Below are 23,336 nucleotides of genomic sequence, written 5' to 3'. Positions count from 1 at the left end.
GAGCTTGGGCTATGTGATAAGATGTATGTATTAGGGGAGAGATGGTAATCCAGATTTGAATTACCTCCTTGATCTTTCTCAGGCCATCCTCTGACTCCTGGTTGCTTGTTGGTTGATATTGATTGTTCTGACGCACTGAAATAACAGCTATAACTTACTGACACCAGAATATTTCACAAACTACTTGATCCTAATACTGGAGGTCCTGGTTCAGGACTATGAGGTTAATGAGCTCAAAATATTGATTTCATATGCATAAAAAGTTTAACTGAGACTCTCCTGTACTTAATGTGCCGCGATCTGCTAGATCATTTCTCTAGAGAAGAGTCGCCACTCTGTTGAACTATAAACACACAGTTCACTCATAATCGTAGAGTGATGCTACAGAGTGATGCGTCTTTTCACTCACAAACAATCTCTGGCAGAGTACAGTCAGCGGCTGGGAACTCAACCCTAGAGACTGATGTTGTTTACAAAATATAAACATCATGTCTTGCCATTCGTCATATACATTTACCTTCAGCCTCATATTGTTTTACCCTGACCTATCAGTCAACAACTACTATAAACCCTAATGAGACTAACTTTGAGTATTAATGAATCCATACCATCAGATACTGTACTTCTTCTCTTTTGCATCTCTGATATTTAAAACTTGCATGTTCGCAAATAAGTCAGAACATGCTTTTAAAAGCAGTGCTGGATCTTTGGATGAGTGGCTCTTATCTACATTACTTTTCATAAGGCTCTCTCTCTCTCTGAATGCTTTAGAAAATTGTGTTTGTACAACTGAACAATATAATACCAATACACTGTCATTTACAATATATTGTACATTTGTACAATTATATTTGAAGATCCACTTATTCAATCAGCAGTGTCAGAGAAATACTATGTCCAATGTTTTTTTTCTCCATTATTTTACAGGAGAAAATGGAAGTAGCTGGAAAAAAAATCAACCCAGAGAAAGTTGATTTTTCTAATTTAAGCAATCTTTGGTATCACGATTGATTCGTGATTTAAATTTAAAATCAACTCCATTCTTCCCTGGCATAGAGAGAGAGAGAGAGGGGATCAGCCTCAACAATCCCTCTGGCAAAGTGCCACAGGCTTTTTGCCAAGTGCAACAGACCTGCTGTCTACTGAGACGCCTGACGTCCAACTCTATCATATCACCATCTCATAGAGTCTCACTTCTCACTGGACACAATGCATTGAGGACAGTACATTATACGTATAATATGATATAATATAATATATATTGTCTGATGTCTTGTGATCTACAGTTTTTTGCTCTTTACTTGTCTCCATCATTTCCTCTCTAAGCTCATCTTGACAAGACTCTGCTCTATGTTATCAACCCTCTGCACTTTTCTCCTCACCAAGTTTGCTCATGTCTCTTTGACACTCTCTCATCAGATCATACCCTGAACCAATATTTTGTTTTTGACTATAGAGTAAATGCATGGCATGTTAATGAGTAGGGAGACACTGCACTGCATTGCAGCTCCAGTTTGTGGTTCAGGCTGATGAGAAAGGCGTAGTTTCACATGATAATGTTGCCTAATGCCTCTCTAAACTCGAAACCCAGCATGCAGATTTTTCATTATGCTTTAACCCTGCAGGTGGTGCTGTTTCTTTCACACATGCATCACACTCTTACTCACAAACATACAGCCCATACAGTAAACACTGTCATCAGCAGCTCAACATGCCTCCAGGAAGCCAGGCCACACTTCCCTTCCCTCCTCATGAACCACCCCTAAAACGCTGAGCCCGGCCACCAGTCAGGGCGATCTTGTCGGGTCTGGAAGTCAGCCACAGAGCTCAAAGTGACTTTCATTATCAGACAGACAGCACTGAGACATAGCACCAGGACAGCAGTCTCATCTCTGTATTTTATGACTCTTTTAATATTGAGAGTGCACTTCAATGGAGGCTTCAAGCAGGGACACAGTGGTGGAGCAAGCAACAGAGGGGACAGTGACAGTTAAGGGGCGATGCAAAATATACTGCTGTGCCTTTTGGACATAGAGGGAGCGTTTTATGAGGAGAGTGTGCTGTGTCGTGTGCTGTTGAGTGTCTGTAGAGGCTTCATTCATACTGATGTTCCCTTCAGAGCTGAGTCATGCAAAGCTCCATTGACTCCTGACTCTGATCCATTTAGGCTGCAAGGGCTTACAGCCGTCACATATTCTACTCAGTTCTATTATATTCTGTTTAATGCTATTCTGCTCTTCCATGCTCTATCCTTATGGTATTCTATTCAAGTGGTGCTCAACCTTTGTGTGATGTAACCCCACAGACCTGTCAGTTGAGCTGATGTTGCCCTTCATTGACACCACCTGAGATGTTCCAATATGGTTTTATACATTATAAACTGGTTGTTGTTTGTTCATTATATAAAAGTGAATTTTGTTACATGGTTCTAGAGATGACAAGGTCGGTCATTCTGTTGGTCGGTTGATAGTCCACTACTTTGGTCCTGACTGAAATATCTCAACAACTATTGGATGGATATTCATAGTCCCTAGAGGATAAATCTCACTGATTTTGGTGATCACTGACTTTTCCTTTAGCAGCACCATGAAGTTGACATTTTTTCTTAAACTACTGGGTGGGTTGCCATGATATTTGGAACAGACGTTCATGTTCCCCACAGGATGAATTGTAACAACTTTGGTTGTCCCGTCTGACCAAAACTTTCAAACCTAATGACATTCCCATCAGCCCCAGCTTAACTTCATGTTTAGTGCTAATTAGCAAATGTTAGCATGCTAACAGGCAAAACTAAGATGGTCAACATTATAAACATCAGTATTTTAGCATGATTACTTTGAGCATGTTAGCATGCTGATGTTCTCATTTAGCTCAAGAACAGTTTAACAGAGCTCCTTTAGATTTTTTTTTAGATAACAGAGCGTGGCTTTAGATTATTGCCACTTGGAGTGGCACAACCTGGACCATTTATTCATTACTTTTAATTATCAATTTTGACTTTTCTGCTTGCTTGCTAACTAGTTTTCACACAGCATGTGATGTTAAAGTGCTACGACTGACTCAGGATATATTTTCTTTCAATCTCTTAACATACCACCTGGTTGGCAGCCACTATTGTTGTATATTATTCCATTCTCTTCTATTCTCTCAGTGTGCCGACAGTGAGCAATAGTAATGAATGCATTGTGAATGCAGTGCCTAGTACTCACTGTAGCAGTACCTGGCTGCAGTTATTGACTCCTGTTTTCTCCAGCAGACTTCCCTTCACTCTCAGAGTCTCTGTGGACTGCAGAGCTAAATGACAAATCACTCCTTCTCACATCCCCTTATGCACAACTACACAGGCAGCTCAGCAAATGGTTGCAGTACCATCGGCCACAACCCTCCTGCAAAAATCATGAATTCCTTTTTGAGGCATTGTGTGTTTGCTTGCGGGCTCACAGTTGTCTTTTTCTCGCCACATTCATTTGAGTGCTTGAAGGCCAATACTGGAGCTGTTATTGTAAGACTGAAACTACCTCAAATATCACTATGTGCTGATATCAATGTCAACATTTAGGAAGAAAGTGGAACAACATACAATAAATACAAAATAAAATATCAAAATGTGTCAGTGTCATATATTAAAATGGTCAGCAGACTTATCCAAGTAACCCAGTTATCCACACAAGAGGAGCAGAGCCGGAGTTAAGGACTTCATACACACAACCTTGTGTATTGATCGCTTATGCTACATCAAACCCATTCATCTGCTTCCCCCACCTTCTGCCCAATATTGTCCAAGAGATCATTGAATCCTACTCCCTGTCCCTGCCTCAGGTGTTTATGTGGGTTGATCAATATTTCCCCCCTCTGCTTGACTCTCCATGCTGTTCTGATCAATCAAATGCACTCAGCATGAGATTTCATATATATATAAGTCAGCCCTACGCTGGTTGTCAGGTTCTGGTCAGCACTGGAAATACCTGTTGCAGATCACGATTGCCTTCCTCCATTTGAAGTCTGAAGTATGGCATTTTTGTTTTTGGAGTATTTGCTGTTGGTTTACCAGATAACATTAGGCCGCAAAAGTTAACTGTTTGTCTAACGTTGGACTGGATCTTGCCAGATTGATCAGAGCCCACCTTACATCCCCACAACCCTGCGTGAGACACACAAGTCCAAGGTCTGCTCTGTTCATTTTCAACCAGTTGTGATTTCCATCTGGGCCTCTGGCTGTGAGTCATTACACACGCACAAATCAATAGGGTTTAATCCAGTGGCTGTCAACTGCCCGCTAACACCCAAGGACAGTATTTCACACAAACACCTACACATAAACTCACACAAGCACAAATGCACTTTCAGAGCTGTTGGCAGTGAAGCTCAGTGATGCTGCAGCAGGGATTATGAAAAAGAGATTTGTGAATGTGATTGATGCAGCGTGTCCTAGAGCCTCCTCTGGTCTGCACACTGTTCATTGTCCTTTTATGAAACATTGCTAACATAGCAGTTAATAACACTGACCTGCAGAGTTTTGACCATGCCTCATCTTCTCTCCTCCCTCCTCCATCCCCTCATGTCTCTCAGCCAGAAGGAAAGACCCCATCCCTTGCCCGCCCTCCCCTGCTGCTAGCTAGCACCAGCATGGCAGACAGTCGACAGCCAGAAGACGGTGCCCCACAGTGGGACCCATCAGGGGGCCAGGAGCCCACTGGTACCCATGGAGCCAATGGCTACTCTTCCTCCGCCTACAGGACCTGCCAGCCTGGTGGGGCCCACATGGCTACGGCCTCCTACTCCGCAAGGGAGAACGGCTTCAATGGGGAGCTGACTGGTGCTCACGCTGTAACTGCAGGTAAGACATGTTTATAATATTCATATATGTTTTACTTGTCATCAGAGGGTTACCTGGCGTCTTGCATTTATGTATTGCTCAAATAAGAGGATGTGATGGGTTCAGTGGGTGTATTTCATTATAATCAAGAACTTTGTATGGGTACATTATAGTAAGGGAAGGTTGTGTTGGGGAGAAGGGATTTACTGTAAGTTGTATAGAGATCCTACAGGAGCCCATTTCGGCCAGGAAGAAAAGAGCATTTTATGCCTTTATTTTATGCCTCAGCAGGACTAAAGCTGGGGATGTTGCAGTTTATAGTTGCTACCTTAAATCCCAAAACCTCCAGGGCACCCTAGAAAGTCAACATTTTGACTTAATATAACACAATGTTTATATTTTTTTATCAATCTGAACATACAAACATACATTTTTCCTTTCTTTTCTAATTTCAACTTTTTCTTTTATCAAGAAATTATATTTCTTTGCAAATTAAATGAGACATGGAGTGCAAATGCACTTATATATATATAAATCTGACCCATGTTATACAAGACTGAATGCACCATGCTTTTATCTCTCTTTTATCTCTGGAGGTGCTCAGAGGTGCATTTGACTGCATTAGCAAAAAGAGCAAATGTAATATATATCTCCAACCCACGTATGTGTGCAGACATGTAAATGCATAATATTACCATAAGTGTGTGGATCAAACCAGGTAAAACATGCAAATCCAAAAGGCAACCGGGGGCCAGTGGATAGTCATAGTCATGGGGAAAGGAAAACATATTCCAGTAATGATGTTTGCTGACAGTTTTAAAGGATGTAAACATAGAAGTGTAGAGAAAGTGAGGTCTGTGGCAAAGTGTGATTTAGTGAGTAAAAACCGGATTCAGAAGCATCATGTCAGTAGCACTGTTGTGACAGGGGTCCTCTTTTTTTAAATGAAGGGGCAAAAGTCACAGTATAGCCATCTTATACACTTCTGGGCAGTTCATTTTTGTTGTTGATTTTGTGTCCAGAGGTGCTGGCACAATAATGACACTGAAAAGTGGTTTGTCAATAAGTTATGTGTTTATGTAAAAGTACTCTAGTTGATGTCATCATGACAAACCAGATCAGCTGGTCTTAGTCCCTTTGAAAGCAGTGCTCACAGTTTGATAATGGAGAGGAAAGTCCATACCAGAGTATGTCTGCGTTTTTTTTGTACTCTAGTGTGTGTGATTTGGGCCTGTGTGTGTGCGTGTATGAGTGTGTACACATAAGTATATGTTTGTGCGTGTTACCCTTCCAAGCACTGTAGGGTTTGTTTGTGTGTGTGTGTGTTTGCGTATGGATGCTTGTGTGTGTGTCTGTGTGTGTTAAAGAGCGTGAGTGCATGTGTAGCTTTGTGTACGACTTGTTTGTGTGTTATTATGTGATGTGTTTTTTTATATGTGACAGTGATGTGTTGGTGTGTGTTTTTCTGTATGTGTCCTGTCTCTTCTTGTGCGTGGGTTTGCAGCACTCTGAGTCCTCACTAGAATTACATACTGTTATTAACAGTGCTATAATTAACACATAAAATCTGTCTCCTTACCCCTCAGCCCTCCCACCCCCACCCCACCCATCCCACCCCACCCTCACGTACACCCTGGAGACAAGAACAATAATGTACCAATGGTGTAACCATGGAAACGGCTCCCCTACAATTTGCCATGCCAGGGCTTTTGTTCTTTTCGCCTGTAGCTTGCCACAGACAAGAACATTTAGCATGCAACGACAAGAGCCCAATTAACCTCCCTTCTCCCCATTATTAGGGCTTAGCTGACACCAGTTTTGAAGGTTGATAACAGTATTTTTGAGTGTAGCTGCCCATTGCCATTTGACCTTTTTTATACCCTCAATGCCCATCTTTAGTTTTTTAGAATATTTTAGTTTTGATCAAAATTTCGAATATGGGAACAATGATTACATCTGCTTCCAAGGACATTTCACTTGTTTCAAGGTTTTTTCTTGGAAATGTTTATATGTTGGAAAAAAAGAATAGAGGTCACTCTATTATAATCAGATAAACAGATAAACTATAATCAGAGAAACTACTGAACAAAAAACTGCTATTCAGATATTACTTGAAAAATGTGATGTAATTTTATTTTTTCCATTTCTGTTTTTTGGACCAATTATATGTCAACAAAATGTTTACCTTTCTACTTGTGTGTGTAATTTTTTTCAGTTAGCCTACTGTGACCACAAATAGATGAACAAGTTTCCCAGTAAACATAATGTGCATACGATCAAAATGGCTGTGCAAAGTGCAAATTTGTAACAGTGTTGCTTGAGCCACCAAAAGCTTAGCTTTAGCTTATAATATTTCAACCTCTGTGCATATCAACAAACGTTCTTTCCGACTAAATCCAGTAGGACAAGAACAACAACTGATCAATTTCTGCCTGTGAGATCAAACAAGGCAAGTTTTGTCTAAAACACATATCAAGTAAGTAAACCAGTAAACCTGCTGAATATCCAGACCACCCACTTTTTAAAAATGACACACAGTTTTTATGTCCAGAGCTCTTGTCACATTGCTTCAATGCATTGCTCTCTAATAAAAATGAAAACCTACCTTTTAGCCAGTGGGCTGACATAATAAGCAACTGGCAAGACCTCATGTGTTCCTCTGGGTCATTATTAGCACGTATCAAAGACATGAGAGATGTAAACAGCCTCCTTCCGACTTCATAATGACGCCCTGCAGTATAAAATGGATAAAATGAGTTCCAAATTAAAGTTTTCTTACACATGAAGACAAACTTCCCCTCTCGTCCAGCTTTGACAGACAGTAATCTGTTATAATAATGATCAGTGTATCAATGCATGTTTTCTAATTATCTGCATGAAAATGACATATCCTCTCAGCAGCTGTGCAACCAAAGTTTTTTTCTTTCTGCAGAGCATCTTGTCAGCATACATTAGCATTGCTCCAGAGCAGAGCAGGGAGGGAGTAAGTGGGGCAGAATGGGTGACAGAAGGGCTGATGCTGGCACTCGGTGAGCCTTGTCTTTCTGTGAAAAGCTCTTCAGACACAACGAAAACTATTGAAGCACGAAATTGCTCTCTTGACTTTCCTTTGAGACGAAGTTGAAAAAGCCAGTCAGCCATGCTGGAAGTGGTCAAGAGAAAGGGATGGAGAGAGGGAGACAGAAAGAAACAGAGTGGGTCAATAGAAATAGAAAGAATGCAGAGGCTTGTTGAGCTTATTCTAGAGAGTGGTTGGCTCACATAGATCAAGGAAGCCCTTGTGTTATATTAGGGATATTGCATTGACTGATGTACTGTACATGTCATTGAGCTGCGCATAGAGTCAAGAAGCCTGGACAAGATTTTCTGTTAAAGTCGTTCCATCTCATCAGACTAAGTCACTATGTTTGGCTGCAGCAGGGAGGTGATTCGACCAAATGAAGCTCTGGTGGTGAAGTATGGACACAAACAGAAACGGACAAATCCAAAGTCTGAGGACATCTGAATCTCTGAGATACACTGAATGAAACTGAGGTCCATGACTGAAAAAAAAAAAATTTAGCATTTCGCAAAACATTTTTGCACTGAAGCACAAAATGCAAATGTAGGCATATTTCTTTACAGTGAACATTGTAATGTGTTAAAGGACATAAAATAAATATAATACATGTTACATAAAAACAAATGTATGTATTAAAGGAGTACTCCAACGACTTAGTACTTCACTTCTATAACATCAGTGGAGTTCTCCTTTAACTATCTGCTCAAATAAGTCACTCTCTTAATTATGACATTTTCCTGCAGATTCAAAACCATTTTGCATGTTTATTTAACGATTGGTTTGTTTATGATTTGTATTATTTATTTAGCTCAAAATCACAAAGCACAACTTTGCCTCAGAGGGCTTTATAATCTGTAATATACAACATCCTCTATTCTTAGACCCTCAGTTTGGATAAGGAAATACTTCACATAAAACAAATGGGAGAAACCTCAGGAAGAGCAACAGAGGAGAGTCTCTTCTCCCAAGATGGAGAAAGATGCAATAGATGTATACACAGTGAAGACGTAAACATAGCAATGGTAAATTGCAATATGGAGAAACAAAATGACGATATTAGATCAAATACAAACAGTATATAAGTACATATGAAATATATAGGGAAATAAGTTTTGTAAGTAGTCACCTCTGAGAAGGTTGAATAGAATATAGTGGAGGAAGTGGTATTCAGTTGTTTCAAAGTAAATCAGATAGCCAATCATGTAATCATGAAAACACTCTTTTACAATGTGTTAACAGACTTAAAACTAAAATCTGCAGCAGGGAATAAAGTCGTTGCCACCAAATGAAAGCACTCGATTTCTTTTATCAGAGCATTGCTCCTCCAGCAGGAACAGTACAGGTGAAACTTAAACCTTGTTGTTATGTGGAACAATACTCACTCCATTCAGGTCACTGGAAGGTTTTCATGACTACATACTCTGTTTCTGAAGCTTATTGAGGAATTCGACTTCTTCTTCTTAGTGGAGGTGAAGTGTGTATGACCACACTGGTTATATCTCATAACCGGATGTCTGACCTTCATACAGTGAATGCTGGCTGTCAGGCCGAAGATTGTCACTGGTATATGTGCCACTGCATGACAGTTAATTCATCTGAGCATCGCAAAGAAAGACAGATGTTACGCCGTTGGGATTATGTGCCTGATGGAATGGACTAAACTTGCACCGCACAATAAGGACTTTGTCATTTCCGTCATGCAGATCTCGTAATAAGTAAAAACATGAATGGATGAAGCACACTTCTATAAAATACTATCTTTATGTTTTCCTGTCTAGCGACATCTTGCGTTCATGTGTGGAATGATATGTAACAGCCAATTTTGTCACGTGACATTCCTTCTTTTGCCCTGTCTATTTTAGCGTTAAAGATATGTACAAGACTTGTTGTATTTTCACTGATCCAAAATGAATAGCAACAGATATTATTTTCCACTTTCCATTTCCATAATGTTTGATTATGTTTTTGTTTCAATAGGCTTTGTTAGATTCATTTTGATTGGTAATTTATCAGGAAAATATGGGTTTTAATGTTCACCCTCGTGCCAGCCATGTTTTCCTATATACTGGAGGCTACAGACAGAGAGGCTGAAACAACCACGGCATGCTGCTGGCATCTGAATTGCACTGGGACCCAAATCAGTGGCCCACCAGTCTGTTGCTATGGATACCACTTGCTTTACACATTTTGGGTGCCGGCTGGTATCATACCAAACGGCACTCCTGCTCTCTCCGTGCCCTCTCAGTCCTGCTGTGTGTGTGTGTGTGTGTGTGTGTGTGTGTCTCGTTGACTCTGGGCTTCCAGTCGTAGTCTCTGCTCAGAGAGGGAGCGTTCTCAGCTTCTGTCAGGTAATACACACTTTTACTTAATTGGGAGAGTGTGTCTGTGTGTGTGTATGCTGTTACTTTTGATTATGGACGCAGATACGCAGGTATGATGTAACCTTTCTGTGTATCAAAGCAGCTATTTGTACGTGTGGTTTATTTTCCTGTCAAAGCCAATGAAAGGCAGGCTGTCATTTGACATCGCTCTGTCAGAGAAATGCTGAGACAACCAGACCAGGCTAGTTGTCATCACTGTCAGCTAGCTTTGTGGATGTGACAAGGACATTTTTTTATAGTGCTATTGCATTGTGAATGTGCATTTCCGTGGATTTGCTTGGAAGACTAAAAGTCCATGATGTCTCATTGACCCCAGTGCCCTCGATGTTGCTTTTGAATGTCCCTTTAAGTGTGTGTCTGGAAGAGACTGCTTTTTTTTTCTGCCATCCGGAGGCATATGCATGTAGCCTCTGCATGAATAATAGTGGAGTAGTCCAGTGAGAATTTTCTCTCTTTTTTTTCTATTAAATTTATTATCTCCACATTCAACTTCAACAGTTTTTAAAACATTTTTAAATTTGAATATATGTTATATATTATTTTGCAATTGACCAACTTGTGAAGAAAATAATCCAGCAAAGGATGCATAGCTCTAATGTCACCAACACTCTGAACACAACACAAACTGAATGTGAAATGGAGGGTGATACAGATGGAATAATATTTTAAAATCCGAAAAAAAATGCTTAAAATCCTAACTGAATTCAGACGTCAGACTGTTCTAAACTAGCTACATATGCTTTCCTTTTTGTGTCATACACTAGTTAGAAAAAAAAGCAAGTAATTCCCAGGGTTTACAACTCTCTATCCATGGATGGTAGATGAGTACTAACATTTTCTCCTTTAGGCACACTCACTCATTTTGGAGGTGTTGTCTCACTAAGAAAATGGAACTATTCACACTGCAGGGTCAATTGACACCAGGTCTTAGCTTTAGGGGCTGTTTTTAGTTGTTTATTATCACAACCATTGATGGCGTTTGGCACCTTTCAGCTCTGTTTTCCAGTATTAGAAGAAAGGCTTTTGCCTGGAAGCAGTGAATAGGTGGTACACGTTTATTGCTATTGAAAATGGGAAATGGGCTGCTTTGAGTTGGTGAGTGGGTTGTGGGCTGTGGGAGTGTTCCCGGAAGAAGAGTGTGTGTAATTGCATGTGTGTATGCCTGTAAGCTTGTTTGTGTTGATGTGTGGGCGATGTTGGATAGAAAAAGGTCCTGAAACAGCAGCAGTAAAAGCATCACACTGCCACCCAATCCTACATAACCACTGTTACTATGCAAATGAACTGATTCATACAGACAGACAGATGTAAACGTATATGTAGAGACTACTAGATGTAAACTTATATGTAGAGACTATTAGACCAGTTTAGTAAACAGTCCCTGTTTGACTGAAAAAGCCTTATTTCTACATGAACACATGCATACATCATTGTCACAGATTTACTTCTTTTTCTAAAATTCACCTACTGTTTGCTCTCTTGCTATGTTAGGGACCAGCTCGAGCCTTTTCCTACAGTGCTGTCCTCATTAGCCCCTACTGCCCACCTGTGTCAGACAGCCAGACAGAGTTGACGGCTTCTTTCTAAATGTTGTCACAAACTGAGTGAAATCTCATAATACTTCAATTTCCTTGCAAAAGACTGAATTTGATATTGAATTTTATGAATGTTAACTATCTGCAAGCTGAAATTGCATTTTCAGTGTCACCTCCAAAGGGGAATAGATCCTTCACCTTGAATATATAAAAGACGAAGAAGGGGAATTGTAATAGACATCTGCAGTGTGACTGTTCACACACCACTGCAGCTGAAAATACTCACCAGCATCAGACAGCACACTCTAACTCCCATGGTTCAATTCAGGCCGGGGATCTTTGTTCCATGTCATACCCTCTGTTTCTCCATGCATTTTCTGGCTGTATCTCTACTGTCACTATCAAATATAGGCAAACATGCCAAACAAAATCTTGAAAAAATACAGTGATGATTTTGTCCAGCAGACATTCAAAATGGATACAATTGGATTCAGCCCATATCGGATGGTTTTAGTATGAAAATAGCAGTAGCGTGCAGTGCTTAAAACCACATGTCCAAAAAAGTTAAAACAATACTAAACAACTGATACTGATGCAGCGCAGCTTTTCAGGCAGACCCCACCGATTAATTTATTTTCCTGACTGTGTATTATGTACCTCAGTTCCGGGGTCAGTGACATTTTTCCAGCATTCTCAGAAGTATCAAAGAGTGCACATCTTTGAAATTGCTTATTACCTTTATTATTATTGAAAATAGCGCAAAAAAAAAAGAAAAAAAGAAATGAAATGTCTTTTATATCATTCTGTACTCTCTCTGGTCCAGGTTTCATTTTTAGTTTCCACTTGTTTAGGGATGCTGGGTTTCCATGGTGACACTCACAGCCTTCACCAGCAGCCCTATCATCCCCGCAGTTATGGAAACAATTTAATCTCCTTCAACCAGCTTTCATCTCAGGTTTTCAGGACATGATTCAAAAATACAGTAATATGAAATGGATGGAAGATGAGATGAGAAAAATTTGGTGTGTTTAACATCGATATATCCCATAAAAGTTGACTGAGCTCCATGCTGTCCTCCAGCAACACCTGCTTCACATTCTCACACAGTTATTTCACAGATTGAAACCTGGAAGCTGCCCAGTACAACCACAGTGCCCTGATGCACTGGAACAGCTGGGGATTTGCTGCACCATTTTTTTCCCCAGCCAATCTTGGGATTTAAACCGAATTAATTCCTTAAACTTTCCAACTTTTCACTTCTTCTAAATGTTTTTTAGAATAATCTTAAAGTTGATTGACCTTGTGTGTGTCTTCAGAGCAAGTGTCAGCACGAATCGTGCAGGAAGTGACGGCGGAGGCAGTGGCGGTACTGAAGGGAGAGCAGGAGACTCAAAGGCTGCCATCAGGTAAGCCACACACACACACTCACACACACTCACACACACTTTCACACACACTTGTGCACTTTGCTGGGGGGCTGAAGCCTATCCCAGCTTGGCATTGGGAAGGGTACATCCTGGATAGGTTGCCAGTCTTTCAAACAACTATCAGCTATTAGAAGTCACCAATTCACCTAACCTACATGTATTTAGACTGTGGGAGGAAACTAGAACACAGATTAATTTGGCTATTTAAATATTGCTCCCTTAATGTTCAGATCTAACTCAAAGGCTTTCCTGTATTTGCTCACCTCACCAACAGAAAACTGGTTGTTTCGGGACTAACTGAGGATAGATCAGGCAGGAAAAGACTACAACTGCATATGTAAAAAAAAAAAAAAAAGCTGTATAAAGCCTTTTGTGGCTCCAGAGGGAGCTGTGCAAAACCTGATAAATGACCTCAAGGGATGTTACTTGAGGCAACCCGGGCTGGGGTTGAAGACAAGTTTGAAAATGAAAAACATCTGGGGTGAGGAGTGAGAAAGAAGTGAGCATCTGTGCTTGAGGCCAGCGGCTCAAGGCTACATTAGCCGCTACTATGGCATAATGTGCCCAAAATCCCAACCGAACTGTCGGCCGCTGAGTTGAATTGTGGGTAATGTTGGCACCAGGTTTTGGCAAGGAAGAGGAATGCATGTCATAAAAAAGAGAATATTTCTAGCTCTGCTGCAACTGACCATCATGAGTCCGAGAGTGTGATAGAAGTGCAATAAAACGTGCAGTACTCTTTTAAGTTTAATTTGCAATTTAATTCACTGGTAGCTGACGGCAATGAGTATCTTTTGATGATAATACTGTTTCTTTAGTGCTAGTCTAACCCTTGCCTGTATAGCTGTTGATTTTGCACAAATGAATGGCCGGTGACAAAGTCCTTTACAATATGTGATTTATATGACTGTTTCTTCCTTTTCCTCTATCTCCCTTTGTAGTTGAAGACACCACAAATTTGCCTCCCTCTCCTCCCCCCTCACCTGCTGCTGAGCACTTTGGTCCTCAGGAACAAGGTAGGCCAAGATATGAGAAGTGTGTGGTTTCCTACTTTTCCATGACTGAATCCTCTGGAGTGTTGTGATGGCCACCACATTGGGGTACTGATGTGGGTTGGCTCTGGGGGTACTCTTTAATCCCCCCTCTCCGGACATGCCCCACCTACAGGGGACAAACCACACAATGGTACCCGTTCAAGAAACCTGTACAAACCAGAATTGCTAAAAGCAGGAACATGTTCTCCATTTTTCAGACATCCATTTTTTCTGAAATCTTGCATCCTCCTCATCATACATCTGGAACAGATACGATTTGTATCTTCATCGTCATCACCATTTATCTCTAAAAGAAAGAAACCCTCACATGCATGACCACCTTGTTACAACAAGTGCACTCTTTTTTATCATCCTCTTCTTCCATTTCCCTTTCTAACCTCCACATCTCGCTGTCTTCCTACACACTAATATGACAGCCAATTTAGGTAACCCTCCAACTTCTTGTTGTTTGTCGTTTTGGTTGAATTATATGTTCAGTTTTGCATGTCTAATCATGGTGTTGTGTTTTCTTGTCGTTGTCCACTGTCAGTCTTTGTATGTGTTTGGCTGTGGCTACAGATCAGAGTTTTAGCTCTCTTAACATTACTTGAAGACATAGCTGCCCTCATGCTAAAGCCAAAGTATTTTCTGGCTAAAACTGAAGCCAATTAACAAAAGTATGGCGTAAAAAATAAATTAGCTAATATATTAAAGCCACTGTTGTAAGCTATTTAGCCTAGCTAACCATCCAGGCTCAAAGTAGGCATACTATAGCTAAGTGTGTGTGTGTTAGCTAGCCTTCTGACGTTACAAGATTAGAAATGCAATGGTCATAAATGACCTACCTAGTACCTAATTTTATTTTATTTTTTTCAGAATTTGGTCTTCGCCTTTCAGTTTTGTTTGGTAGCACTGTGATACACTTTGGTTCTTTATCTTTGACTTGTTTAAGCAATGCAGTGGTTTTTGTGCAGCTGCCTGCAAGAAATGGTTGCACAGTGTAACTAAAACTTCAGTCTGCTTCATGCTTGGCTTTTGTCTTCATGTCTGCTCAGTCTGCAGTGGCTGGAATCTAATGAGGAGAGTCTATAAGTGGGCCAGCCATGCACCAAATACAGATGGTCAGTTTTGTTAACATTGTATTACTTGTAAGAAGTAAGGACTGACTTGAGGTCATAGGGGTTCCTGCAGAAGGTGACAGTGTTTTGTGGTAAAGAAGTTCAGTTAGTTGGGGTGTTGTCGTATTAATGGTCATGATACAAAAAAGTAGGTACTGAAAGCTTCAGTCATGTCAGGACCTTAGAGATGGTGTTCAATATGACTTTTTAAACTACTAAACTACTAACTCTAAAATGATGGTTAGATGGTGTCTTTGACTGGATCAAGAGGTTTGTATAGGTACAGAGGTTTGTTCGTGTAGTGGCAATAGCAAAATACACACGCACTGATTGTATTACTACTAATACTACTGCTGTATTAGTATTATAACTGTTGTGTTGTGTTTAATTGCTTTTTGTGTTGTACGTCTTTTACTCAGGTTTTATCATACGTGAAACAGTTTGTCCTGATATCTTCGTCAAACGATGCAAAATACTAATTTTGTTTGTCTCCGAGTATGGCTGGCCCCCAAAGCTTTGTCACCTTTGAGTTGCTTGTCGTTGTCTCCTTGTCAATGTCCTGTGTGTTATGTTTCTCTTGCTCTCAATCAAGCTTTGTCCTCTTCTTACATTCCCCCCTCTGGTGACCCTCTCTGTTTTTGTCTTTTGCTCCTCAAGCTTTATCTCCCTTTTCACTGTAAAACAATGTCCATCTTTAAACATCACTTTAAGATTTATCTAGTAAAGAACATGGTAATCATTCATTTTTTTCTAAAAATTCAAGGGCCACAGCTGGCCCCAGCTACTGATTTAGTATGACCTCCCATTCAATCAAGTAGTAAGTCTAATAGCTATAAATCCAACTGAGGACCTAAGCCAAAGAAAAATATATAAAGACCATAAATTGTTACTGCTTCCATGACACAATATTTTACTTACTTTACTTGACTTACTTTACTACTTATTTTCTACACAATTTAATTCTACCCATCAACAACTTTTTTTTCTAAATAATGTGTTCAAAAGTTTTGTTTTGTTAGTTCTTTTTTTTTTTTACCAAAATGGCAAAACCCCGATCCTATCAATGTTTTCATAAAGATAAACTGGATTTGAAGACTCAATAGTATGTTAAAATAAAGATGGACATTGTTTGGTGTGTTCTTCATTTTTTTTATTGTTTTCTTCTTCCTTTTCCTTTATCTTTTGCTTCCTCTTCGCTCTCTCTTTCAGTCCGTGTGTCCAGATTTCCCTGCAGTTCTTCTCCTTGTGTCTGTCTTGTTTGTAGATGTAGGGGATGAGGAGGAGGCGGGCCCTCTCCGCCGCTTCCAAAATTCTCGGGAGAGGTGCAAGTTCCTCGCCCCCTCCATCTCAGTTTCCGTGCCCGAAGACGACCCCTACCACTCCGACGAGGAGTACTATGAGCACCCATTGTTCAGCCCAGAGTGGACGCACTCGGGCTCTCGCCCCACAGGGCAGGCCGTGGCCTTTAGACAGATTGAAGGTGAACCACGCATGGTTCCTCTTTGCCATCCCCCCTCCATTCCTCTCTCTCTCTCACTCTGTTTCTCTTCTCTTTTTAACACCAATTTCCTCTCCTTCTGTGATTTGACCTCCTCCCTCCATTCCTCCCTCCTTCCGTCCTTCCGTCTCTTCGTCCGTCAGTTCGTCTCTTCGTTCGTCTTTGTGTTTGTTTGTATGTCCTTGTGATGTTTGTTCGCTCAAAATCTGAGCAATTTCATATTTGTTTAACAGTCACATTTCTTTTTTTTCATTTATTTCACCCAAAGCCATTGCTACCTGTGGTTGCCATGCCGTTAAGTCCAACACATAGTGGCGTCTCTAAAGTAGGTCTAATTATGATTCACTCAATGGCCATAATATAGTACAGTTCTCATCAGTAAGACCACTTGGCCACCAGGGTTTACTTTTGGGACGTGAGTTAAGGTCCAAATGGCTTTCATGAGTATCTCAGAGATACTGTGCATGATTGATGACCTCCATGCACAAATTTCTCTATACCAATCATCTCCCAGACTTGTGTTTGGGTTCATTCCTCAAGAAGACCCCTCACCCCCTTAATTATGCTGCACCATGTCAAACCCCAACACTCATCCTAAACTACTCTTACACACTCATGTGGCAACACGAAGACTTTCAGCTCCACACACTCGCAAACAATTACACCTACACACAACCGGACACTTTTATTGTCTTTAGAAATACAAAATACAAGCAGTCTCTTTGAAAAATAGCTTACCCAAATACGTAGAGGGAACTGAGGACCTCAGTGTATGTACACTTAAGCTACACAAATACACAACATAGCCTTCTACGTTATCCATCTATCAAAATAAGTCCTTTGGCTTGGCGGCTTGAACAGCGGACAAGGACTTAATTTATACCTCTGCCTTCTCCCAAAGCATACCCTGATAGAACTTAACTCCTCTAATACTAATTCTCTCCATAGCAGCATGTCTAAGCTAGACTAAAACAATTCACAACATTTATGTGGTTGAGACTTAGAATGCAAACTGAGTATTGATCAATCTTTAAATGGATGTAAAGAGTATGTCATTGACTGTGAAACTATATAAATTGTATAAATAGTGTTTATACAGACTAGTTCTGGATGGTGGATAACTCCCCCAGCCTCCTCCTACCCTCGCCATTTCTGCTGACAAAAAACCTAGTGGAAATGTTGCTTTTACCAACAGCTGTGTCACATGCAACAACATTCAGCTGCAAAGCTGCTGAATAGAATTTTTGTATCCAACGCAAGAACTCAAAATGTTATACAGCAAAGGCTGCTGAAGAACAAAGCTGCACACCCCCACATTGACCATTACACAGTTAAAAATCCAGTCCGTGTTGATGTTGAGAATTTGTGCCACTCTGCTTTTTACTGTACTAGACCACAGCTCTTCATAATCGAAAGAGCCTGGAATTTCAGATGTGCTTCTACAATAGTGCAATGTTAGGCTGTGAAGTGTTGCTACCGGCAACAGTTTTCCTTAAACAACCTCAGTTATCAATGATGGTAGGTCAGTCTGGGTTAATGGCATAGTATGTGCAAGAGAAAGCTAGAAGTGAAAATGGTTGTATTTTTTATAAAATGGATTCTTCATTATACAGTAAATGCTGATGATAAAAAAGACTGAGAAATAAAAATAAATCTCATACATGCCTTTAACCAATATATCTTTATAGTTTCCTTGTACTGGGTACAATAAGCACCCAAAGTAGAAAAGCATCCAAACATAATGAAAAACATGCACACAGAACACTCTGTACTATATGTGTAATGTGCCTATATGTGTGAACAGACATACACTTTAGGTTATATATTCCCAGAGCTGAAAGTGTCCCATCATAAGTTGTGTTCTCATATAACCCAAGTCTGTGTTGCCTGTAGTCTTAATGTGTCCCCCTCTCACCCTGTTTTTGAGAAGAAGAGACCATGGAGGCTCTTACAGCTGAATACGAGGAGGAGGTGGAAGAGGAGGAGGAGGAGGAGGAAGAGAGTGCAGAGGCAGCAGAGTCCGAGGCAGCTCTTGATGAGCAGCAGTGGAGCGGGGAAGAGCCCGAGCTGGACAGCCCCCAAGCTGAGCCCTTAGAGCAGGCAGAGGCCATAGACGAGGCACAGGATCTAGACCTGGAGCCGGCCGAAGCAGCTAGTGCTGCTGCAGAAAGCTCTATGGACAGGGAGGAGGAGGAAGCAGAGGGTGAGGAGAACCCTGAGACAGGTGTGTCCTGCCCTCTGCTCTCCTTGCCTGCATGTCACTGCATTGTCCACTGTATAAGAATGCCAGATGTGTCAAAAGGAACCCATAAGCACAATAATATAAACGTTATAATTCAGGTGGAATGGCAAGCTATGCTCCCTGCGCTCTGCTGTGGCTGCAAGGCAACACAGGCTTGTTGGTGAAAAGAGTCACGTTCTTTTAACTTAACGTGGTTTTATTGTGTGTTATCTTTGCGCTTGTACTACTACTTTTTCTTGCTGTGGTTTTCGGGGCCGGCCGTTTCGTATTGGTATGATGAAGTGTTGCTAAACGTAACAGTGCTTTTTTTCACCAGCTATAAGCTTACAGGTTTCTCATTATGTTTACACATGCTTGGTACTGGTATGCCAGTGCGGTGCACTTTTTGTAACCATGAATCATATTTGCTACTAAACATGGATCACTCATATTATTATCATAATTCTGTGTACATAATTGGCGGGGGCTTTTGTGTTGGCTGTCTCATGTTAAGTGTGGTATTGTTGTCTAATCAAATAATTTTTTTTGATTAGCATTTGTTTGTTTTTGTCACTGTCGGTGACAGTGTATGGCATTTCTCTCTCATTCACCAGCAAGATTCTTCTGTATTTGATCTGATATTCTTTGAAATATGGAATGACATATGAAAGTCACAAGCCAAAACGAATTTGATATCAAGTGAACTATGTGAACATTGACAGATTTGAACTGGTCAAAACATTTCATCTTACTTATAAAGAATGACTGAAATGCTATCCTTGTATCTGATGTTTTGATGAGTAGCATGAATATCCATCCCATCTATTATTGCTTGTGTCCCATAAATCAGCATCACAGTTGCCTCATGCCGGTTCCGTCACATACCATGCCATACTCTCATCCATCTGTGACTTGGTGGACCCCATAATCTCGCCGTACTTCTTCAGTGATGGCCGTATCATTGTGCTGTAAGTTTCTGAGGAGAGCTTTGCCTGTTTCTGTGATAACGGCTTTCCCAGTCCCTGGCTTAATAAATACCTCATTTGCAGCATGCCAAAGCATTACTTTTCTATGGTGATTAAAACAGCCAACTTACAGATGTCCTTTCAGCTTTGAAGATGGACTCAGACAAGCAGGGCAGCGAAAAAAGTGGTTCCATGAGCCCAGACAGCATTGGATCGGAGAAACGCCCAGAGGAGTTTTTTGAGCCTCAGATCCAAGGGTTCTTTGCTGGTGAACGAGTTGTACCAGAAAGCCCCACCATGGATATGCCATCCTTTGTACCTCCAAATGTTCAAAACCAAGCCAAAGAATCTGCCAGATCACTCACACTTCAGCCTACATATGGCGAGCCAATTACAGTGTCAGAGAAACAGCCATCCGTGGAGGTGGTTGAGGTCAGCAGCATCAGTGCTCCCTCTGATTTCTCTTCGTTGGGAGACAAAGTTGAAGGAGGAGACTCATTGAGAGACGCAAGAGACAGATCTGGCATGTCAGCATATTTTGAAACATCAGCCATGGAGGTTGATGAGACTCCCCAATGTAAGGGTGAGGGATATTACGAACTGAGCAGAGCTGGTGAAGAGAAGCATACAGTTGATTCCAGGCCTCAGGAGATCAGCTACAGCACACTTGCTGAAGCCCAGGATAAACCCGAAACAAAAAAAAGTACAGCAGAAGACACTAGTGTGTTCACAGTTCCTGATAGAAGTAATGAATGCAGGCTTTCTCCGGGTAAACTAGCCTTAGAGCAGAGGAGTTACTCACTTAACATCACCATTGGAGCAATGGATCAGAGTGGCCAAAGCAGGCCTAGGATCTTCTCCCCATTGGCCACAGATATCATGTCATACACTAGTGGAAGTCTAGATGAATCAGCAGACTACCTCCCAGTCACTACACCCTCCGTGGATAAGCCTCCATCCTTCCCTCCCCTGATCCTGGAGACTGCCCCTTCCATCACTTCAGATTCGTCATCTCCTCCACGGACCACTGAACCAGTTTCAAAACCCAGCTCTGAACCTGAGTCGCCAGAATCACCACAGCCCCTTAAGAGCACCTACAAAAATGGCTCAGTGATGGCACAAGACTTGCCTGAGATGCTGGACCTTGCTGGTACCCGTTCCAGACTGGCATCGGAAAACAATGACCCAGAAATCATCCGGAGAAAGTCCATTCAAGCTGATATTCCTGCCTTCACTGATGACCCACTGGCTAGCCTAGTTTCAGGGCAACAGAGTCCTGGGGCAAGAAAGAGTGAAAGCCAGCTGGAAGAGATGGGTTATTGTGTCTTCAGTGAATATTCAGGACCAATGCCATCCCCTGCAGATGTGTTCAGTCCTACAGACACTTCTGCACAGGTCTTCACCCACTCCGTCCTGGAGGAAAAAGTGGCTGAGCAGGCCAGGAAACTAGCTGTCAGAGACACATCTGTGGAAGACAAGAGCCAGCCATCAGGAGATGCCGATATCACTGAAGACAAAGACCAGAGGCAAGAGAGAAAAGATTCTGCTGAAGAAAAGGGCAAGGAGGTTACAGATGATCAGCCAAATAAAATTGTAAGTGAGATGCCACCTGCTCAGCCAAGTGAGTCCTTCGTGACACCAACGGTCACTGTGACTCTAGAAGAAGGTGGGAGGTCAGGGAGTGAGACTGAACGACAAGCCAGTGGTGAAGGCTCGGCGTCAGAAACTGAGATTGCTGACTACGAGAGGCAGATCCGCAAATTGGAGATGGAGGACAGGCCTCTCAGTTTGGAGGAGGAAAGAGAACTACAGGAGCTTCGTGAGAAGGTGAAGCTGGTCCACCAGGAGGCCTATGAGGAAGTGGATGCCGAAGATGTATACCAGCTGACCGGCGTGGCCAAGGACCGAATTGCCAGGCCTGTTAAAACTTCACCTGCTTCGTCTGTGGAGAGCAACATTGATGATGACAAGCTGCTCTCCCCAGTGCTCTCACCTTCCAAGCTTAAACAAAGGGAAGTTTATGGTTCCCCCAAAAGAGCCATTTCACCAGTGTTAGGAATAAACAAAGAGGAGAAAGAGAAAGAGGAGTCAGAGAGAAAAATGAAGGAAGAGCAAGAGAAGGAAGCAGCTGAGAAGAAAATGAAAGAAGCGAAAGAAGAGGCAGAGAGGAAAATCAGGGAAGAGGCAGAAAAGAAAGAAAAGGAAATCAAAGAGAGAGAAGAGAGGGAGAGGAGAGAGAAAGAAGAAAGAGAGAAAGAAGAGGCAGAGAGAATACTGAGGGAGGAAAAAGAAAGGAAGGAGAAAGAACAGAAAGAGCAGGAGATGAAAGAAAAGAAGGAGAAAGAGGAGAAAGAGGCGAGAGAGAGGAAAGAGAAAGAAGAGAAAGAGGCGAGAGAGAGGAAAGAGAAAGAAGAGAAAGAGAAGAAAGAAAGGGAAGAGAGGGAAAAGAAGGAGCAAGAAGAGAGAGAAAGGAAAGAAAGACAGGAAAAAGAAAGAATAGAGAAAGAGTTGAGAGAGAAGGAAGAAAAAGAAAAGCTGGAGAAGGAACTCAAAGAAAAGGAGGAGAAAGACAAGATAGAACAGGAGTTGAAAGAGAAGAAAGAGAGAGAGAAAGTGGCTGAGATGGACAAAATGTTTGCAGAAATGCCTGAGGAGATAGCACGACAACCAGAGGGAAAAGAAGCCATGCAGCCTGTGGAGAAAGAATCTGAAAAATCTGTGGAGACTGAGAAGGAGCAACAGGAAGGTGAGGAAGACGCGATAGAGAAAGCAGGGGCAGGAGCAGGGGCTGCAGTGGGAAAGGAGATCCCAGAGACTCGTGCTGCCATTGAATCAGTGGTGACAGTTGAAGACGATTTTATCACTGTGGTCCAGACCATCGATGTGGCAGAGGAGCCGGGACACAGCGTCCGTTTCTCTGCTCCACCTGAGGCTGAAGCCCTTTGTGTCGCTACCCAGGAGGAGGAAGAGGAGGAAGAGGAGGAGTCTGTGGAGTTGGCCCAAGAAGCAGACATGGAGGCTGCCAGTCTAGAGGAGGTGGCTGATGTTCCTGAGACCCCTGCCTCCCCTGAGAAGGAGGCTCAAACCGTAGAAACTGAAGGACCGACAGAAAGTTACGATAGAGATGAAACCACAATGGACGACTCCATCCTGGACAGCTCCTGGGTTGACACGCAAGGTGAGATCTCTTTGATGGTTTATTCCTTTATATTCCCCTATTTTCCCTTTCTTCCCTCTTCTTCTTTAAATAAACAAATTTAGTACTGTCTCATGTTTTTCA

At 41.7% G+C, this 23,336-nt stretch overlaps 1 protein-coding gene across 1 annotated transcript in view; it reads left to right on the top strand.

Annotated features, from left to right (window-relative positions):
• Positions 1-4,626: 4,626 nt before the first annotated feature.
• Positions 4,627-23,336, top strand: part of map2 (microtubule-associated protein 2) — a 36,185-nt gene continuing 17,475 nt past the window's right edge. The window contains exons 1-6 of the mRNA XM_070914303.1: positions 4,627-4,837; positions 13,110-13,199; positions 14,162-14,236; positions 16,637-16,852; positions 18,801-19,094; positions 20,202-23,234. Of these exons, the coding sequence (XP_070770404.1) occupies positions 4,627-4,837; positions 13,110-13,199; positions 14,162-14,236; positions 16,637-16,852; positions 18,801-19,094; positions 20,202-23,234 (3,919 nt within the window). The remainder of the gene's footprint in view (positions 4,838-13,109; positions 13,200-14,161; positions 14,237-16,636; positions 16,853-18,800; positions 19,095-20,201; positions 23,235-23,336) is intronic.

This window comes from Enoplosus armatus, chromosome 11, assembly GCF_043641665.1.
Source record: "Enoplosus armatus isolate fEnoArm2 chromosome 11, fEnoArm2.hap1, whole genome shotgun sequence".
NCBI lineage: Eukaryota > Metazoa > Chordata > Actinopteri > Centrarchiformes > Enoplosidae > Enoplosus > Enoplosus armatus.
This window is presented reverse-complemented; position numbering and strand designations above follow the sequence as displayed.